Raw genomic sequence first — 18,340 nt, forward strand, 5'->3', positions numbered from 1 at the left:
GCTGTGGAATACTGTTAAAGTAAGCAGGCAATAAATAAAAATGTATGTACTTAGTACGCAAATAAAAAACGAATTACCGAAGCATGTTCTTATCCCTTTGAAATATGATTATGATTTGGTAAAAATTTGAAAGATAAATGTTAAACAAATTGGATATGTCTAATGAGTAAAATCTATATGACCATATATTTTAAATTACGTTCTAAGCGGTTGATCTAAAGCATTTATCTTTATGTCCAAATGAAGGTACTAAGGCTATTTACTTATATATTAGATAGCATGTCATGAATAATCACTCTGCTTAAACTGCCTCTCAGAGATTAATAACAGCAGCGATGCAGGTCCGAAATTCTATTGGAACTGTTTGGCGCAATGCCAGTAAACGAAAATAGCAATAAAAGAACGGACGGGGTTGATTTAATCACACGACAGTGGTGTAAAAATTATGCATAACAGTCTTTGTTTTTAATATAAACACAACACATGCTGCATATGAAGTTCTATCCTATATAGCACCCTAAACTTCGTTTGTGGGGGTATACTAAGTACTGACTCCATAATATGACATTTAAACATTTTATGTACGCATTCCTTTTTTCCAGAATCAGTTGTTTTTACGATTTAATTTTAATCGTGATTCTTAAAACTCAACCAATACAGTGATTTAGGGTCAAGTGAATCGCACTTCGAGCAAACGTTAGCGTTGCGTAAAGGGAAGTGCTCCCTATAAGCAGGGCTCAAAATTAAGGGAGTTTTACCATTCTCTTTTTAATTTTGTTGCTACGCATAAGTATCGTCTTGATGATGCGATTCAAATAAGCACAACCGACATAGGATTTTATGAAGAACAAATGTGTATTTGCCTCATAAAGACCACTTCACTACCGTTATCTAGAGCCCTGCTATAAGTAAAATTAAACACGATTGTGTTGATCCGCATTATCCGTACACATTTACTTAATAATAAACATTGTCTTATTTGAAAATTGCAATTAAAATAAACGTAGTATAAATTAATAGTAATGGGATTTTTGAAAAATATATTTTCAAAATGTTTCGTATGAATAGCAATAATATAAATAAATGCATTTAAGGTAGAAGATAAAACTCAGTTATTAGAGTGCCCGCTTTGTTGAAAGTCTCCGTAATCTGAAGTGCCCTTTATCGGTAAACAAAGTGGCTGCAACTTTATGTATGCCACCTATTACAACATGCACTATCTTTGTTTATATTTCATTGAATACTATCAAAATTTCAGTATTTGAAGCACAGTGATTACTCTACATGCTGGAATAGCAAACAATTTCTTGCAATAATTCTAAGTAGTTTTATTTTGATAAAATGTTTACTGTTCATCCCGTTTATCCTGTTTTCCGATCGAATTTTCTATTTTTTGGGCAAAACTGTACCATTCTTCCGTGAAATTGTGTATTCCCAATACAAAAAGGATACACCATTTATCAACTCGACCATGTGTCTTGTCTTAAAAACTAATCTTTAGGATATAACTTTAAATAAAACAGAGGAACTTACCTCTAGCGCGTGGCGTTTGTTGTTCTCTGTTAGTGAAGTGCCATCCGTAAACGAAGTATTCGCATACCCGGCGTGCGTAATCGAAATCAATACCGTGGATCGGAATATGCCTATGCGGACATGATTATATCTTCTCAGGCGAACCATTTGTTGTTGGTTATAAAAACGTTTGTTTGATTGACAACCGTTGTGAAATCACCCATGTTGGCCAAAACAACAACAAAAAACAAAAGTTTACAAACAAACAGTGCGCCATTATTTTGCTTTTATCCTTGCCGTATATATACATGTGTTGTATACTGAAAATTAAGAACATTATAAAACTTATTTGTTTTTTTAAGGAAATATATCATGTATTTAATAACAGAAACCTATTGACGTTCAACGCATTATTGAATCGCGATCATCACAGTTATACACACTAAAAAACTGTATGTATAAACATATCGAATCACACAATACACTAACGAACAAACACAAACATAATTATATAGCATATTGTTAGAAAGTAGAAGGAAAATTGTTATGGCTTAATTGAGACAGACATGACCGCCGTAGTTGGTTGGATTAGTTTTACTATATCAATTTTTTACACAATCGTACACAGAATTATTTCTCGGTCAAACGAACATATATCGCCTTATTGCACACGCACCAGAGAATGCTAAAATATTTATGAGTGGTAAATAAAACACCAGACATATGTCATAATTATGCTTAACAAAATTCAAGTAATGGCTACAGTTTTCATACAAAAACGATTTTACAAATAAAACAACATCTATTGAATTTGAAACTAGGCTGCATAAAGACCAGCAGTGAACCAGAATGCATCCAGACTAGTAGGGTACCTGACTTCGTCATATCAAGCGGGATTCGAGAACGCATCAAGAATACCCGGATACCAGATTGAACTAATACCGGTCGGGTACCAGATGCATATATACTAGCCAGGGATCAGACTTCTTCAATACATACAGGGTACCCGACTGCGTCAAGACAAGCTGGGCACCAGACTGCATCAAAGAAACATTGGCTCCATATTGCGTCAAGACAACATGGTACCAGACGGCGTCAAGACAACAGGATGCTAGATTGCGTCAAGACAACAGGGTACCAGACAGGGTCAAGACAAGCTGGGTACCAGACTGCGTCAAGACAACATGGTACCAGCCTGTTTCAATACAAGCAGAATACCAGATGCGTCAAGAAAAGTCAGGTACCAGACCGTCTCAAGACTTGCAGCGATCTTGTCGATAGTGATCATGCATCGACGTATATACTCGCCTATTCTCATCCAACTTCCTTAACTTTTTACATAACGTACAAAAAGATTTACTGTAACTTGGATCGTCATCAGCAAGTATCCCATTCCACAGAACACTTTGCTTCTTCGCCAACATTTCAATATACTTCGTTTTATTGCCTGCTAACTCTTTTAAATATTCCGCCAGTTTGGCTGGACTATCGAAATCGGCGGAATGTATGTAAGAGTTTGCCGGAAGAAGCTTTTTATAGTCCGCACCACCTCGAACTACTTGTATGACGTCATAGTTATAATTGGCAAATAGCTTTTCTGTCACATAATCTTCGCAAATGGAATTTTCAAACGAAAAGTAGAAAAAGTATTGACTAAGAGTTTTATTTATATCATCGGCTCGAAATCGTGGAAGATGCAGCCCCTGTTGACTGCACCCGCCATAAATATCGATCTCTAAGCCGGCATTCTTCAACTCTTGAACATAGTCTTCTCTCCGTCCAGGCGTTCTGCAGTTACTGACAAACCACGCTGCCACCTTGGTCTTCTGCTCATAAATGGCGCTGTAATTTCGACTGTATGCGTCAGTACGTCTCTCAAGGGTTCCGTATGGAAAGAATATATCGGCATCGCGCATGTATGTCATAGACCAATTCATTGTGGATGTCCATCCTGGCGCAAAATATGGCTGACCTAGCCCACCATAGTAGGATGGGGCTTCGAGGGTGAAGAACACCCAAGCTTGATCGGGTTTGCGTTTGTCCGGGGTCAGAGGTGGCTGGGTTCCCAAGCCGCTCGTAAGGGTGAATATCACCGCTGCCGCCGTGTCCAATCGCTTCATATCAGTCGTCGTATGGCAGTTGCGGTACTCGCACTGCTGTAACGTCTGCTCTATGATAGATTCTGTAAAATAAGATAAATTAAGATAAAAGATAAAGATAAACTAGAAATGGCGCGGCAGAGGCCGACGCGTATCCCCACGCCGAATGTTTGACCTAGGTGTGCCCCAGGGTTGGTAATGGGGCCATTTATAGCTGAGATTGACCGTATTGTCATAAGAGAAGTTCATCATCAATTAGAAGTGAATTGGTGTAGAAATGAAGAAGTTATAGTAAAAGGCAATTTTGGGTGGGTGTGACATATGTGGGCAGGGCGCCCCAGGGTTGGTAATTGTGCCATGCATAGTTGAGATTGACCGTATTGTCATAAGAGAAGTTCAGTATCAATTTGAAGTGAATCGGTGTAGAAAAGAAGAAATTATAGTAAAAGGCAATTTTGGGTGGGTGTGGTCTATGTGGGCGGGGCCCCAGGGTTGGTAATGGGGCCATGCATAGTTGAGATTGACCGTATTGTCATAAGAGAGGTTCAGTATCAATTTGAAGTGAATCGGTGTAGAAATGAAGAAATATAGTAAAAGGCAATTTTGGGTGGGTGTGGTCTATGTGGGCGGAGCGCCCCAGGGTTGGTAATGGGGCCATGCATAGTTGAGATTGACTGTATTGTCATAAGAGAAGTTCAATATCAATTTGAAGTGAATCGGTGTAGAAATGAAGAAATTATAGTAAAGGCAATTTTGGGTGGGTGTGGTCTATGTGGGCGGGGCCCCAGGGTTGGTTATGGGGCCATGCATAGTTGAGATTGACCCTAATGTCATAAGAGAAGTTCAGTATCAATTTGAAGTGAATCCGTGTAGAAATGAAAAAAATATAGTAAATGGAATTTTTTGGTGGGTGTGGCCTATGTGGGCGGGCGCCCCAGGGTTGGGATTGGGGCCATGCATAGTTGAGATTGACCCTAATGTCATAACAAAAGTTCAGTATCAATTTGAAGTGAATCCGTGTAGAAATGAAAAAATTATAGTAAATGGAAATTTTTGGTGGGTGTGGCCTATGTGGGCGGGGCGCCCCGGGGTTGGGAATGGGGCCATGCATGGTTGAGATTGACCGTATTGTCATAAGAGAGGTCCAGTATCAATTTGAAGTGAATCGGTGTAGAAATAAAGAAGTAAATGTAAAATAACCTAAAAAAATGAGTGATAATTTCTGACGCGGCCCCACCCCAACCGCTATAACTTTTGACCCAGGGGTCAGATCAAAATTCCAAATAGTGCAGGGTCGCACATATGCTCATAGCTACCATGTGTGTAAGTTTCAAGGTTCTAGTGCTTTTAGTGTAGGAGGAGATAGTGGCCAGGACGGACGGACAGACAGACAGACAGACAGACGGACGGACGGACGGACGGACGGACGGACGGACGGACGGCGGAGATAACCACAATATCCCCACCTTTTTTTCAAAAAGCGTGGGGATAATAATAAAATATGCCGCTTTATACAGTTAATTCACGCTGAACCGAGCTCCGTGCTTAATAAAGGATATTGTTTAGTGTTTTTGGGTGCGAGGTATGTCCTTGAAGTAAATAATTGTCAAGGCGAAAGGAAATTTATCACCAAAGAAGGAATTTAATTTAAAATTAAACCTTACTATTCTATAAGCCAGATTAAAAGTCCTGACTTTGACATTGAAAAGTGACCGCGAACTTTAAAGAAGGAGTATAAGCACTGTATATGACACAACATATGGTCTTTTTTAATAAAAGGACATGTATAAAGTAATATTGTAAACTAATATTTACAAAGGCATTACAAAGTTATAGAGGAGCAAACTATAGTTTATTTCCTCCTTAAATCGTAATCTTGACCCTTATCCAAGAAGCATTGGATGAGAATAATACTCTCAAGTAAATTTAAATTACCCCAGCATAAGAAATTATTGAGCAGAATTGAATATTGCAGAACTTCTAATTTCCATCGATCGGAATAATTATGATATGGTAAGAAGTATATTTAAACTCCACACGGGTCATAAAGTGACATATTGGAAACGAAAAACAATGACATTTGACCTTGACATTTCAAGGTGACATCGACCTGTGTTTATCAGCATGGGAAACGACACGTTAAATAAAAAAATCCATAGCTGCAAGGAAAATGCATGTTTATTAACTTTGAATATGCATTATGTATGTGTCCCGAAAAAGAAACCTTTTGAAAAATCCACTTTATAATCTTTCAAAACCTAACATATTGTCAACCGTTATTATTTAAATCAAGATATCATTGGTTGATATAATTGATCAGCGTTGCTTGTACCGAGAGTTAGTGGGGGTTTCTAACCTCGAGCGAAATCAGGAATCAGTCTATAGTGACTTTCACGTTTCATCGACGAGCATGTAAATTGCAAGTGATATATTGTCTTGCCAATGGTAATTCAAACTAAATACAAAGAACAATGCACTATCAACGTAATGTTTGAAAGAGTTGTTTGTTGTTAAATAGGACAAAATACGCGTACAAAAGTGTTTGTTTTCACTTGCCCGACCAAACTTAACTAGTTGCCGATGTTTGGTATTCTATGTTAAATTTTAATAATTTCTGCTGCATTCACTAAAATAGGGTTTGCATATGAAAACACAATTATACAAACAGATTTGTAATATGTCTGTCATTTGATACTCTTATTAACGTGATTGACATTCAAGGTCGCGCTTTGATCTCCATGTGCAAAATCACCAGTCACATGATTGCCAATGGTCGATTAGCGCAAGATAAACATGGGAATTACACTTTCAGTTCATCACGTGGCCTCAGTGTAACGGATTATTTATTAATGCTAAAGGATACGCTCGATCGGAATTTTGTTAAAGAATTTGAAGTTCTAGACTGGACAGAATTTTCTGACCATGCAGCTCTATATTTTAGTTTGAATATGAAAAATCACACCAAAAAGACACTATTTAATATTAATGAATCTAATACAACAGAAACTAAAAAAATAGTGTTTGACGAATCTAAAATTAATGAATTTAATACGTTAATAAAAAATACAATTCAAAACTTAAATACATTGTTTGATGAAAATAAAACGGTAGATGAGAAAACTAGTATTTTGACTTGTGTGTGTAATACAGTGGTGTCACTGCATCAGTCACCAACATCATCAGCCAGGATCCACCCATCAACAAGTGTTTCGACCCTTTAATCCTGGTACACTCTCCGGGTGGTGGGTCCGCAGTGGTGATCAGTCCACTACGTGTTGGTGACTGGCTTCCAGCTCCTCTCATCTCTTCGAGACCATAGCCAACTGGATGCCCTTTCAGCTGATTGTTCTAGTCTGCCCACAGCAGTCCTTCTCTCATGGCCCTTGTGTCCCATGGCGCCCAACATCTTCCATAGTGAATTGGCTGGGAAACCCCTTGCTCCTATTTCAACAGGGAACAGCCAGGTTCTCCATCCTTGTTGTCTGCATTGGTCCATGAGATCAGAGTACTTGGTTTTCTTCCTCTCGTAGGCTTCTTCACACCTTGTTTCCCATTGGATTGTCAATTCAATCATCACCAGGTGCTTTGCAGTGTTGGACCAGATGACAATGTCGGGTCTGAGATTGGTTTGTACTACCTCCGGAAAGACAAGCTTTTTCTGTAGGTCAACAGCCATGTTCCAATTGTCAGCTTCGTCAAGTACTGAAGATGTTGTTCTTTTGCCTTTAGGTGCTGACTGGCCTTCCTTGACAAAGTGGATGGTTTTTGGCTGTGGCTGTTTTCTCTTTTTCATTCGCTGTCTTTCAAGAATGTCTGCCATATCTCGAAGCACTTGGTCATGGCGCCATCTATATCTGCCTTGCGTGAGTGCTGTGCTGCATGCCGATAGTATGTGCTCCATGCTTCCAGTTCTGTTACACAGTTGACATGATGGGCTGTCTTGCATTCCCCATCTGTGTAGGTTAGCTGGTGAGGGTAGCAGATCATATACCGACCGCAGTAAGAAGCTGATTCGCAAAGGTTCATACTTCCAGATCTGGCCCCATGTCATCTTCCTTGGTGTGGTGTCCCATTTTGTCCATGCTCCCTGTGAGCTCATGGCTACTGCTCTAGATCTTCTCTCTTCTTCTTCCATCTTCCGCACTTCATCTACTACCATTTTCCTTTTTTCCCCACTGGCTGCTTGGCTCCATCTAGGACATGTTGAGATTCCAAGACCTTGGCGCCCGCTAGTGGTTGTTCCAACAATGTCTTTCTGCCTAAGTCTACTTTCTGCCTGGGTCACTGCCTGGCTGGCTGACCACTTTCTCCCTGTTCATGTCTCTATGCCAGCTTTCCTGATCTTATCATCTCGGGATTCTTTCAGAGTTACCACCAGCCGTGCCTTTGATGCCTTGAACTCCTCCACTAATGATGAGAGCGGGAGTTGTAACTGGTTGGATCTTCCATAAAGACCTATGTTTGTAAAGCTTGGTGGTACCCCTAACCATCTTCGAAGATGCCTGCTTATGGTTCTTTCTAGGCCCTCCACTGTTGATGTTGCTAACTCATACAACATAAGGGGCCACATCAGGCGAGGTAGTAGTCCGTGTTGAAACAACCATGCCTTGAATTTTCCTGGTAGCCAAGACCTGTCTATTTGTTTCAACCCTTCATTTAGCTGGCCTTTGATGCGCTTTACATTATTTGTATCGTTGAGGCTGGCATCATACCACTTGCCCAGGCACTTGATTGGACTATCCATGATAGATGGTATGTCTTCTCCCTGTACCTGGAGGTTGAACTTCTTGGTTGACTGGCCTTTCTTGATGATAAGGCTTCTGGATTTCTTTGGCTTGAATTTCATTCTTGCCCAAGATGTTGTACTCTCAAGAGCTGAGAGGACCCATCTAGCCTGCACATGTGTCTGGGTTGTTATAGTCAAGTCATCCATGAAGCTCCTGTTGCTTGGTAGGTAGATCCCTGACGCAGTTTTTGGTCCACGGGTTTCCTTCTTGGCAGCATTCAGGATGAGGTTCATGCCCATGACAAATAGGACAACGGAAACGGTGCAGCCAGTAATGATTCCCTTCTCAAGCCTCTGCCAATCTGTTATCTTCTCTCTCACTGAGAAGCGCAGCTGAATGTTGTATAGGTACCCTAGGACAATCTTCTGTACATGTGCTGGTATGTGATAGTGATCCAGCGCTCTTCGTATTAGCTGGTGTGGTATGGAGCCGTATGCATTGGCTAGGTCTAGCCATACTACTGTCAAATCCTGTTGGTTCACTTTCACTTCACGTATCAGCTGGCTTAAAGCGCTTGTGTGCTCTACACAACCAGAAAATCCAGGCACACCTCCTTTTTGGATTGAAGTATCCACATATTTGTTAGCAGTAAGGTATGTGGTCAGTCTTCTAGCGAGAACAGCAAAGAAGATCTTGCCTTCCACATTTAAAAGTGATATTGTCCTGAACTGGCTAATGTTGTGCGAGTTTGTTTCCTTAGGGACAAATAGGCCTTCTGCTTTCTGCCAGCACTCGGGTACCTGTCCTTTTCTCCATACCACCTTAATTAGGCGCCAAAGGCGACGAAGCAGTCTTGGGCACATCTTGTAGACCTTATATGGTATTCCATTAGGTCCTGGGGCAGAGCCAGCTCTAGCTTTCTTCACTACATCTTTCACCTCAGCCAGGGTGGGTTCTTTACTGTCAAGTGCTATAGTTGGAGCTGGTTCAGGCATGATGTGTGCACATGGGCCCAAAGGGTCATCTCTTCTGGTGTCAGAGTGTGTATCCCTCAGGTGGGTCTGTATCTCCTCCATTGAGCTGTTGAGGATGCCTGATTTCTCCTTGTCTAGCAACTTTTTGGAGAACTTGTATGGGTTGGCTATAAATGAAGTCCTTTGTTGTGCTCTCTTTCGTCTGTTCTTTCTTGCTGTCTCTGCTTTTCTGAGTTCCCTCAGTTGCTTTCTCTGCAAGTCTCGTAGCTCTTGCAATCCAAGTTTCTCCTCCTCTTTGGCGTTTCTATATGCCTTTCTCAGTTTCTTAAGCTCTTGTCTAATGGCCTGTATCTGCCTCTCTCTCCTGTTGGGTTGACTTGACGGTTTGGAATGTTTTGGTACATAGACTCCATATCGTTCTTTGCCAACCGTGTAAATTAGGCTTGTCATGGCCACTAGTTTTCTCTCAGCTGCCCCTTGTAGAGTTGCTTCCAGGATAAGATCTAGCTCGTGATCAAAGTCTGTCCATGCCTTTTTATTCGAAGTCTTTGGCCACTCTATTCTTGGTCTCTTTTCCTCCTCTGGTGTTGCTGGTGGGGTCTTATGCGGTACTTCTTTTACTGGTTCAGGGTCATCTTGGGTTTGAAGTAACTCAAGGAGAGGATCAATCTGGGATTCATCAGGAATCTGTGTGCTGTCAGATAGCATCTCATCTGCAGAGAGGTCTCTAGTTCTGTGGTAGCCTCCTGACTAGTGTCCTCCTGCGTCTCACCAAGGATTAAACTTGTGCGCTGCTTCTGGGATGCCTTTTGACCACATGCCGATCTTGCCTGGTGAATCCGTAGACCCCTGAGGTTCTTACAGATTTTCCCGCACTTACATCTAACTTCTGCCGGTGTTCCAGTCAGTGTCGTTTGTACTAGCCGTGTCGTCATTGGTTTATCCGTCCGGTTGAGTCTTTCATCCTCCCCTACTCTCGTAAGACTCTGGAGGTATTCTTCTATTAGTGAGTCTGTAGCTGTTGTATGTGGGTTGCCCTCTCACGAAGGCTACATTCTGGGGTGCCAACCCATTATGTCCCGTCCCAGTCTATTCCTGGTGGTCATCTGTCTTTCCAGCGTCACCGTTCTATTCTCGGTTGCCATCCAGTCTTTCCTAGAAGCCATCAGATCTTTTCTGACATAGAAATGTGTGTAATACAGTGGTGTCACTGCATCAGTCACCAACATCATCAGCCAGGATCCACCCATCAACAAGTGTTTCGACCCTTTAATCCTGGTACACTCTCCGGTTGTAAATATCTAAATATCTTCAAGAAAACAGTGCATGCATATTCGGCAAAGTAATAAAAATAAATTCGCACAACAGGCAACATAAAAAACCACAATGGTTCGATTCAACCTGTAAAAATGCAAAAGACAATTTCAAACACGCAAAAAATGCTATCAATAAAAGTAAAACTGATGTAAACAGACACAATTTTATTCAGCACAGAACAAAATATAACGATGTAAGACGAAAAGCAAAACACCGCTATAGAGTCGTAGAAGGGGCACGGTTAACCAATATAGCTAAAACACAGCCTAAAAATTTTTGGAAAAATATTTAAAAATGTCATAAACAACACGCAAGTATTCCCGACAACATCAATATAGAAAACATGTATGAACATTTCAATAATTTATATAGTAATGATATAAACGACATGTCCAATGAAAACATTGACAATATCCATGACAACACCAGCAACAGCGAAACAAATGATTTTCTTGACTCCCCGATAACAGAGAATAAAATACAACAAGCATTATCAACACAACACAACGGAAAATCAAGCGGGCCGGATCAGATACCAGCTGAAATAATCAAAGCTTCATACACCATCATAAAACCACATCTGACACATATATTCAATAACATATTTGAAAGTGGAAATTACCCGAAAGATTGGGGACTAGGTTACATTACACCAATTTATAAAAGTGGTGACCCAAATCAAGCAGAAAACTATCGCGGAATAACCCTAAATAATATAATATCAAAGATTTATTCACAAGTGTTATTAAACCGACTAACCAAATGGTGCGAATCGAACAAATCAATATCTGAATTCCAATACGGTTATCAAAAAGGCAAAAGTACTGTAGATTGTATTTTTATACTTCACAGTCTAATAAATAAAGTACTAAATTCGGGCCAAAAATTATACTGCATTTTCATTGATTATGCTAAATGCTATGATAGCATAAACCGTGCACTACTGATATCGCAAAAAATTAGTACCAAACTTGTATCCGCGTTTCGAGCTATGTAAACTTCTGTTAAGGCAGCTGTTAAAATGAAATCACAAATATCCGATCATATAATATCTAATACAGGAGTAAAACAAGGAGACCCGTGTTCAAGCATACTGTTTTTAATGTTCGTCAATGATATGGTAGAGAACATAAATTCAAACATCGAAGGAATTATAACGATTAACGACATGAAGTTTTTCTTGTTATCATACGCAGATGATCAAGTTCTATTTTCGACATCACCAACATCATTACAATCAATGTTGAATGGCATTGAAAATTACTGCATAGTATCTCAACTTAAAATTAATACACGTAAAACAAAGGTCTTGATCTTTGAAAAAAGTAATCGCCATACAAATTATAACTTTTACCTCTACGGGGAATTATTAGAAATAGTGACATCTTTCAAGTACTTAGGTATAACACTATTTAAGAATGGTAACTGGTATAAAACAGCCCAAACACTAGCAGAACGTGGAAATAGATCTCTACATAAACTTTTCACTATTATTAATCAATACGAATTCTCAACACGCGAACAATTAAACCTATTTGATAAACTAGTCACCCCAACCCTACACTATTCAGCAGAAGTATGGGGATTTACGAAAGGTAAAGAAATCGAAATAATACATACAAAACTACTTCGAAAAAATCTTAAAAGTAAACAAGTCTACAAATCTAGCTGGTATGTACGGAGAATTAGGACGATACCCGCTATACATAATACGCAAATTACAAATATTCCGCTATTGGTTAAAAATACTTAAATCAAGTGATAACAGTATCACAAAAACAATATATTCTGTGATATTTAACGATGCACAACAAAATATCACATACAACCATCGAAATTGGGCGTCACACATAAAGAACACTCTTGACGAGCGTGGGTTAAGCAATATATGGGCGGATCAAACAACTATCATAAATCAAACCGATCAAACATTCATCTACAATACGATTAAACAATGTTTATTAGATAATTACAAACAAAGCTGGTATAGTGAAATAAATAATTCCCCTAGACTTATGAGCTATTGTAGATTTAAAAACACTTTTGAGTTAGAACCATATCTTGATTTTATAACAAATAAGAAATACAAAACATCACTTACACGATTTCGATTATCGTCACATAGATTAGAAATCGAAAGAGATCGTTATAATAACATACTACGCGAAAATAGAAAATGTAAGTTTTGCAACGGACACGCTATAGAAAACGAGTATCACTTTCTACTTGTTTGTCCTTTATATAGAGGAATTAGAAAGAAACATTTAAAATCATATTTTCAAAGGTGACCAACGTTCAATAAATTTGACTTTCTAATGCAGTCGGCAAATAAAAGAGTCATAATAAACCTTGCTAAATATATTTTTAATGCTAATGAAATGCGTAATAATATAGACAATCAGTTATAATTGTTAACTTCTACAAGACATAGCCATGTTATTTTTAATTATATTTTTTTATTGAATATGTTTGTATAATTAAAATAATTCTACATTTTCCTCGTATTACAGTTGATGATTTAATTATATTGATGACTGTTGTACGTACTACTGTTTTTTGTAAACTTCTCTTATTGAATATTGAATCAATGTATGTTTAACACACACACTGCCTAACTTTCTGTTTTGTGGCAAAAAAGCATTGTATTATGCTTATATGCTAATAAAGGTTGTTGTTGTTGTAAATTGGGAAATAACTCTTTTCATACACATTTTTTTTAAAGTTACTCCTACCTACCTACTGTATTTTTTTAACGACGTTAGTGAAAACAAACAAAATATTTGTTTGGCCTTATTGTGTGTGATATTGGGAACAATTAAATGCCATGTCATTATAAATTATAAATTACATGACAATGATTATTGGCAATCAATGAATGGACCTTCCATATTAATTCAACCATCAGCAGTAAATGCAGTAAACATATCGGTCTCTCGACACAATTTGAATAATCAATAAATGGCACTCAATATTTCATAACTATGTCAGACATATGAAATCTTTTTGTTCCATTATTGTTATCGCTAATCCGCTGATCCGATAATCAGCTTAAATATTTATACTAAAGAATTGAATGTTTTGTATATAGTCAATATAATGAAGCTTTTTCAGCTTAACATGATTTCCGACAGATCGTAATGTTATCCATTAGAACCATGCAAACGACTAACGCATGCGCGTTAAGTGTCGTCCCTGATTAGCCTGTGCAGGCTGCACAGGATCATCAGGGTCAACTCACTACGCATAAACTGGATTTTTGCTAAGAATAGACTTTCTTTAAATGAAAAATACCATAAAGTATATTCCCTGATAAGCCTGTGTGGAGTGTACAGGCTAACCTGGGACGACACTGTAGGAACATGCATTAAATCCCATTTTCTCAGAGCGCAACTCAAACAGATATAAAAGTTTGAGTTGATTATGGTTTGTCTGTCCGGATTGAGCAGGGGTTGATACACGCGCTTCTTAAGTAACGGGGACCCGAATTCCCTCTCCCGGCGCGAGGGTTAGTGGTCGCCATACAGGACAGGTGGGGTTTCACTAAAGAACTACGGTTTTCCCCAACAGGACAGGACCTCGCCAAAATTAAATATTAAAAAGGTGCAAATTGAAGCTTTTTTTTAAACATTCGTCCAAAAAAGTTTTCGTGATTCTAGTAAAGGCTCTCAGGTAGGAGTGTTGGGACAAACTCCGGGTCCTCACAAAAAAAAATATTGAAAATCAGGCGCAGAAGAATCCCTAAACTAAAAACTACACACAGTGTTGGCATATTTTGATACATAACACAGAAAATATTACTTGTTAAGCCTCTTTTGTTTCTTTCTGAGGCATGTCTAACACAATTTTCACAATAAGTATTTTTTCACCTATATGGGAATGGGTGGCGGGGCCCTTCCAAGGGGAAAATCTCGTTGTGTTTTAGGAAAAGGGGACAATAAAAAATTCACTCTTTTATATGAAATGATATTTATTATATGAATACACATGTATGTATGAATGTATTATTCACAGCTGATTGAGCTGAATGTCTCTGTCCTTTTCTTAAATATATGTCAATGATTTTTTCAACAGTAGTTTCAGACAATTCAGCCGTCATGCACAGTCTCAGTTTTCCTAGTCAACTTGAGTCTATTAATAGGGATTTTTTTAATCGATAAAATGGCAAATTTGAGCATTTTTAATTAATAAAATGGACCAAATTGGAATGTTTTTATCAACAAATATTGACATCATATAGATACATCAGGCCTTTTCCTGGCCATTTTCGGGAAAAAATGCAATTCATTTGAAAAGTAAACTGATTTGGGCAAAACTAGTTTAATATACTCTTTATAATAATTGAAAAATCATATTAATTATAGTTATATACTTTGTTGGTTGTTTTTGAAATAAATTTGAGATATATTTATCATTAAACAATTCTATCAAGTTTGTTTTTTTTACTTCTGGAGGGGATTTTTTCTACAAAATTGGTTGAAAATATATACTCTTTCTTGAAGGGAATGGGGCCGAATATCGGCCCCGACATTGCCATAAAAAACACTGCAATTAATAACCGTATATGCAAATATTGTGAAAACATGTTTAAACCAGAAAGTCAAATTAAATTCCCAAATAATAAATCAATAAAATTAACAGACAGACAGACAGACAGACAGACAGACAGACAGACAGACAGACAGACAGACAGACAGACAGACAGACAGACAGACAGACAGACAGACAGACAGACAGACAGACAGACAGACAGACAGACAGACAGACAGACAGACAGACAGACAGACAGACAGACAGACAGACAGACAGACAGACAGACAGACAGACAGACATACAGACAGACAGACAGACAGACAGACAGACAGACAGACAGACAGACAGACAGACAGACAGACAGACAGACAGACAGACAGACAGACAGACAGACAGACAGACAGACAGACAGACAGACAGACAGACAGACAGACAGACAGACAGACAGACAGACAGGCAGGCAGGCAGGCAGGCAGGCAGGCAGGCATGCAGGCAGGCAGGCAGGCAGGCAGGCAGGCAGGCAGGCAGACAGACAGACAGACAGACAGACAGACAGACAGACAGACAGACAGACAGACAGACAGACAGACAGACAGACAGGACAGACAGACAGACAGACAGACAGACAGACAGACAGACAGACAGACAGACAGACAGACAGACAGACAGACAGACAGACAGACAGACAGACAGACAGACAGACAGACAGACAGACAGACAGACAGACAGACAGACAGACAGACAGACAGACAGACAGACAGACAGACAGACAGACTAGGTTATATTTTTCAAACGGAAATGTTCAATAATTTCTGTATTTTTGAAAAATGTGATTAGATGGTTTTCATGTCATATCGAAAATCTTGCGGGCATTTTGGGTTCAAGAACACGTTAATAAATATTTGGCCTTAATATTAGTTATTATTGAACTACGTGGGCCTGTTACATACATTAATTAAACATTTCCGTCAAATATTTATACAACTAGCATTTATGTAGAATTACCTGTCATCCAAGAAGGCTTGTTAAACCAAAGGATTGTCTTATTATAGTCCAGTTGGTGTGACGTTGAAGATAGATCTGTAATTGACGTATTATTTCCTGACAATTTAGATGGCATTGCATGCAATGACGTGGAAGAAACGCCTGTGAATGGCGTATTCTGTCCTGATGACTTAGACTGCATTGTGGTCGCCTCGCCAAGTCCCGACGGCACAGATGAGATTCCGGATATAACCCCGGTCGATTCAACGCCGGAAAGAGCCGAAGTCGACGAATTGACATGGTCAATGTATGAGATCATATCCCCGATGTCTGGTCCATTTTTTTCCGGCCTCAAAATGGTCACTACCAATGTGTTGTAGTTTGTATACTGCTTAGCATATATTGTAAAGCATAGCACCACCAAGCACACAATCAAAAACACAGACAAGCAACGAACATTTTTCACTTTATGGATTGACGTCTCATTAATACAACTTTTACTTATAGAGTCAAACATTTTTGCACAAAACTGTGCCCTTTAAATATCGAGTGAAATTTTATAAATGTTTATGTACACGCAGTCACTCTTCTGCGTTATCCTACATCTGTTTCACATATGTTATTGACGTATGTTGAAATACAATACCCAGTCCCGTTTAACTGTAATCGATATGTTTATAGTCCTATGTTTTATTTACGGTGCAGCTATTGTTTGAAACTAATACAAACATATGCAGCTCTGTTTATTTAAAACAGGAATGAGCGACCTAATGGCAAACACGTTTACATACAAATTCAACTTAACAACACCAAAATGCACTTATTAATTTTGTATAAAATACAAAACAAAATGAAAAAATATTAATAAGTAAGACGACATGCTGTTTGAGTTTAAGTTTATTTATATTAAGCTCAGTTCATGCATAACATGACAATATGAGAAAAAGTTACACAAACATACATTGTTAGATACATAGTTGAAGGTGCCATATATTATATAGCAAACTTCTTTTTCATTTAAAGAATATAATATTTAAAATTAAAGCAACATACACGAACAATATTTAATCATATGAGCCCGGGTGAAAAACAGACAATATTTGTTTACAACATAATCGATAAATTTCATTTAAAAACTCGTCAATATCATTGGAACAGTCGGAAATTCTATCAAATTATAATTTGATATATACGGTTACATAATAATAAACATTAATGCGTCATTCGAAAAGGTTCGCGGGCAGTTATAAAAGAAAATCACCATTTTACAAGATTTGTACATGTTCGTTAATGATACATGTAATCCTGTTTAATCACACGCTTACCAAACTAGTTCTCCGTACCTCTACCTTCCAGTCACTTATGACGCAATTAATTACGCAGGGATATTGACGTAATTTATGTTAAGATTGACTACAGAAACATCTAAACTAGATTTAGACTGTATGTATAATTGTCACAACGATCGTTACAAAACGGGATTTATCGGTAAGTAAGATTTTATGAACGGTTAAATACTTTATCAAAGGCGTAGCATTTTAAAGGCCAAAGCAATTACAATAATCAAAATGACAAATCATGCAATCAATCAGCAACATTAGGAGATACCGGTCAGTGAAAACAAGATATATCGGTAATAAAGAAAACGTCTAGTAATTTGTCTAGATGATTTTCTGAGCATCTGATATCACGACTTTATACAATTAAATGGAAGTGTGTCTTTATTATTATTATAGAATAATTTCTGTCAGTTACGGAACGGCAAGATTTTATATATGAGAAGCCTTAACAGCTGAACACGTTTTTACTCACGATCCCGGGATCTGTACAGGAACGCAATCAGGACCCCATCAATTTAACTATCTGATGGGTATGAAACCGTCCGTGTCACAATGTTCCTCCATTGAGGCTCGAACCTTTGACAACCCGTTCCGTAAGCGAAAAGCACTAGGGCACGGAGACAGGCGACATAATATATCGTTACTTAGAATAATTTATTCTATTTTTGGGCGGGCTTAATAACAAGTACTTGTAACCACGAGTTATGAATCTCGTTTAATTTAACCCATTTATGCCTAGCGTCTACAAAAAAGACATTGGCAAACAGCGTAGACCCAGATTAGACGCCGCATCATGCGGCGTCTCATCAGGGTCTGCGCTGTTTGCTTAAAAAGGAATTTCTGTAAGAAGTATTCTT

The 18,340-nt window shown here is 38.4% G+C and overlaps 1 protein-coding gene across 1 annotated transcript; it reads right to left on the bottom strand.

Moving 5' to 3' along the window:
• Nucleotides 1-1,848: 1,848 nt before the first annotated feature.
• Nucleotides 1,849-16,808, bottom strand: LOC127871599 (4-galactosyl-N-acetylglucosaminide 3-alpha-L-fucosyltransferase FUT6-like). Its single transcript, XM_052414687.1, has 2 exons — nucleotides 16,165-16,808; nucleotides 1,849-3,694 (listed from the first exon to the last, which is right to left on the bottom strand). The coding sequence occupies exons 1-2, from the start codon at nucleotides 16,658-16,660 to the stop codon at nucleotides 2,766-2,768; spliced, it is 1,425 nt and encodes a 474-aa protein (XP_052270647.1). The 5' UTR covers nucleotides 16,661-16,808; the 3' UTR covers nucleotides 1,849-2,765.
• Nucleotides 16,809-18,340: the final 1,532 nt, after the last annotated feature.

Source organism: Dreissena polymorpha, chromosome 3, assembly GCF_020536995.1.
Source record: "Dreissena polymorpha isolate Duluth1 chromosome 3, UMN_Dpol_1.0, whole genome shotgun sequence".
Taxonomy (NCBI): Eukaryota; Metazoa; Mollusca; class Bivalvia; order Myida; family Dreissenidae; genus Dreissena; species Dreissena polymorpha.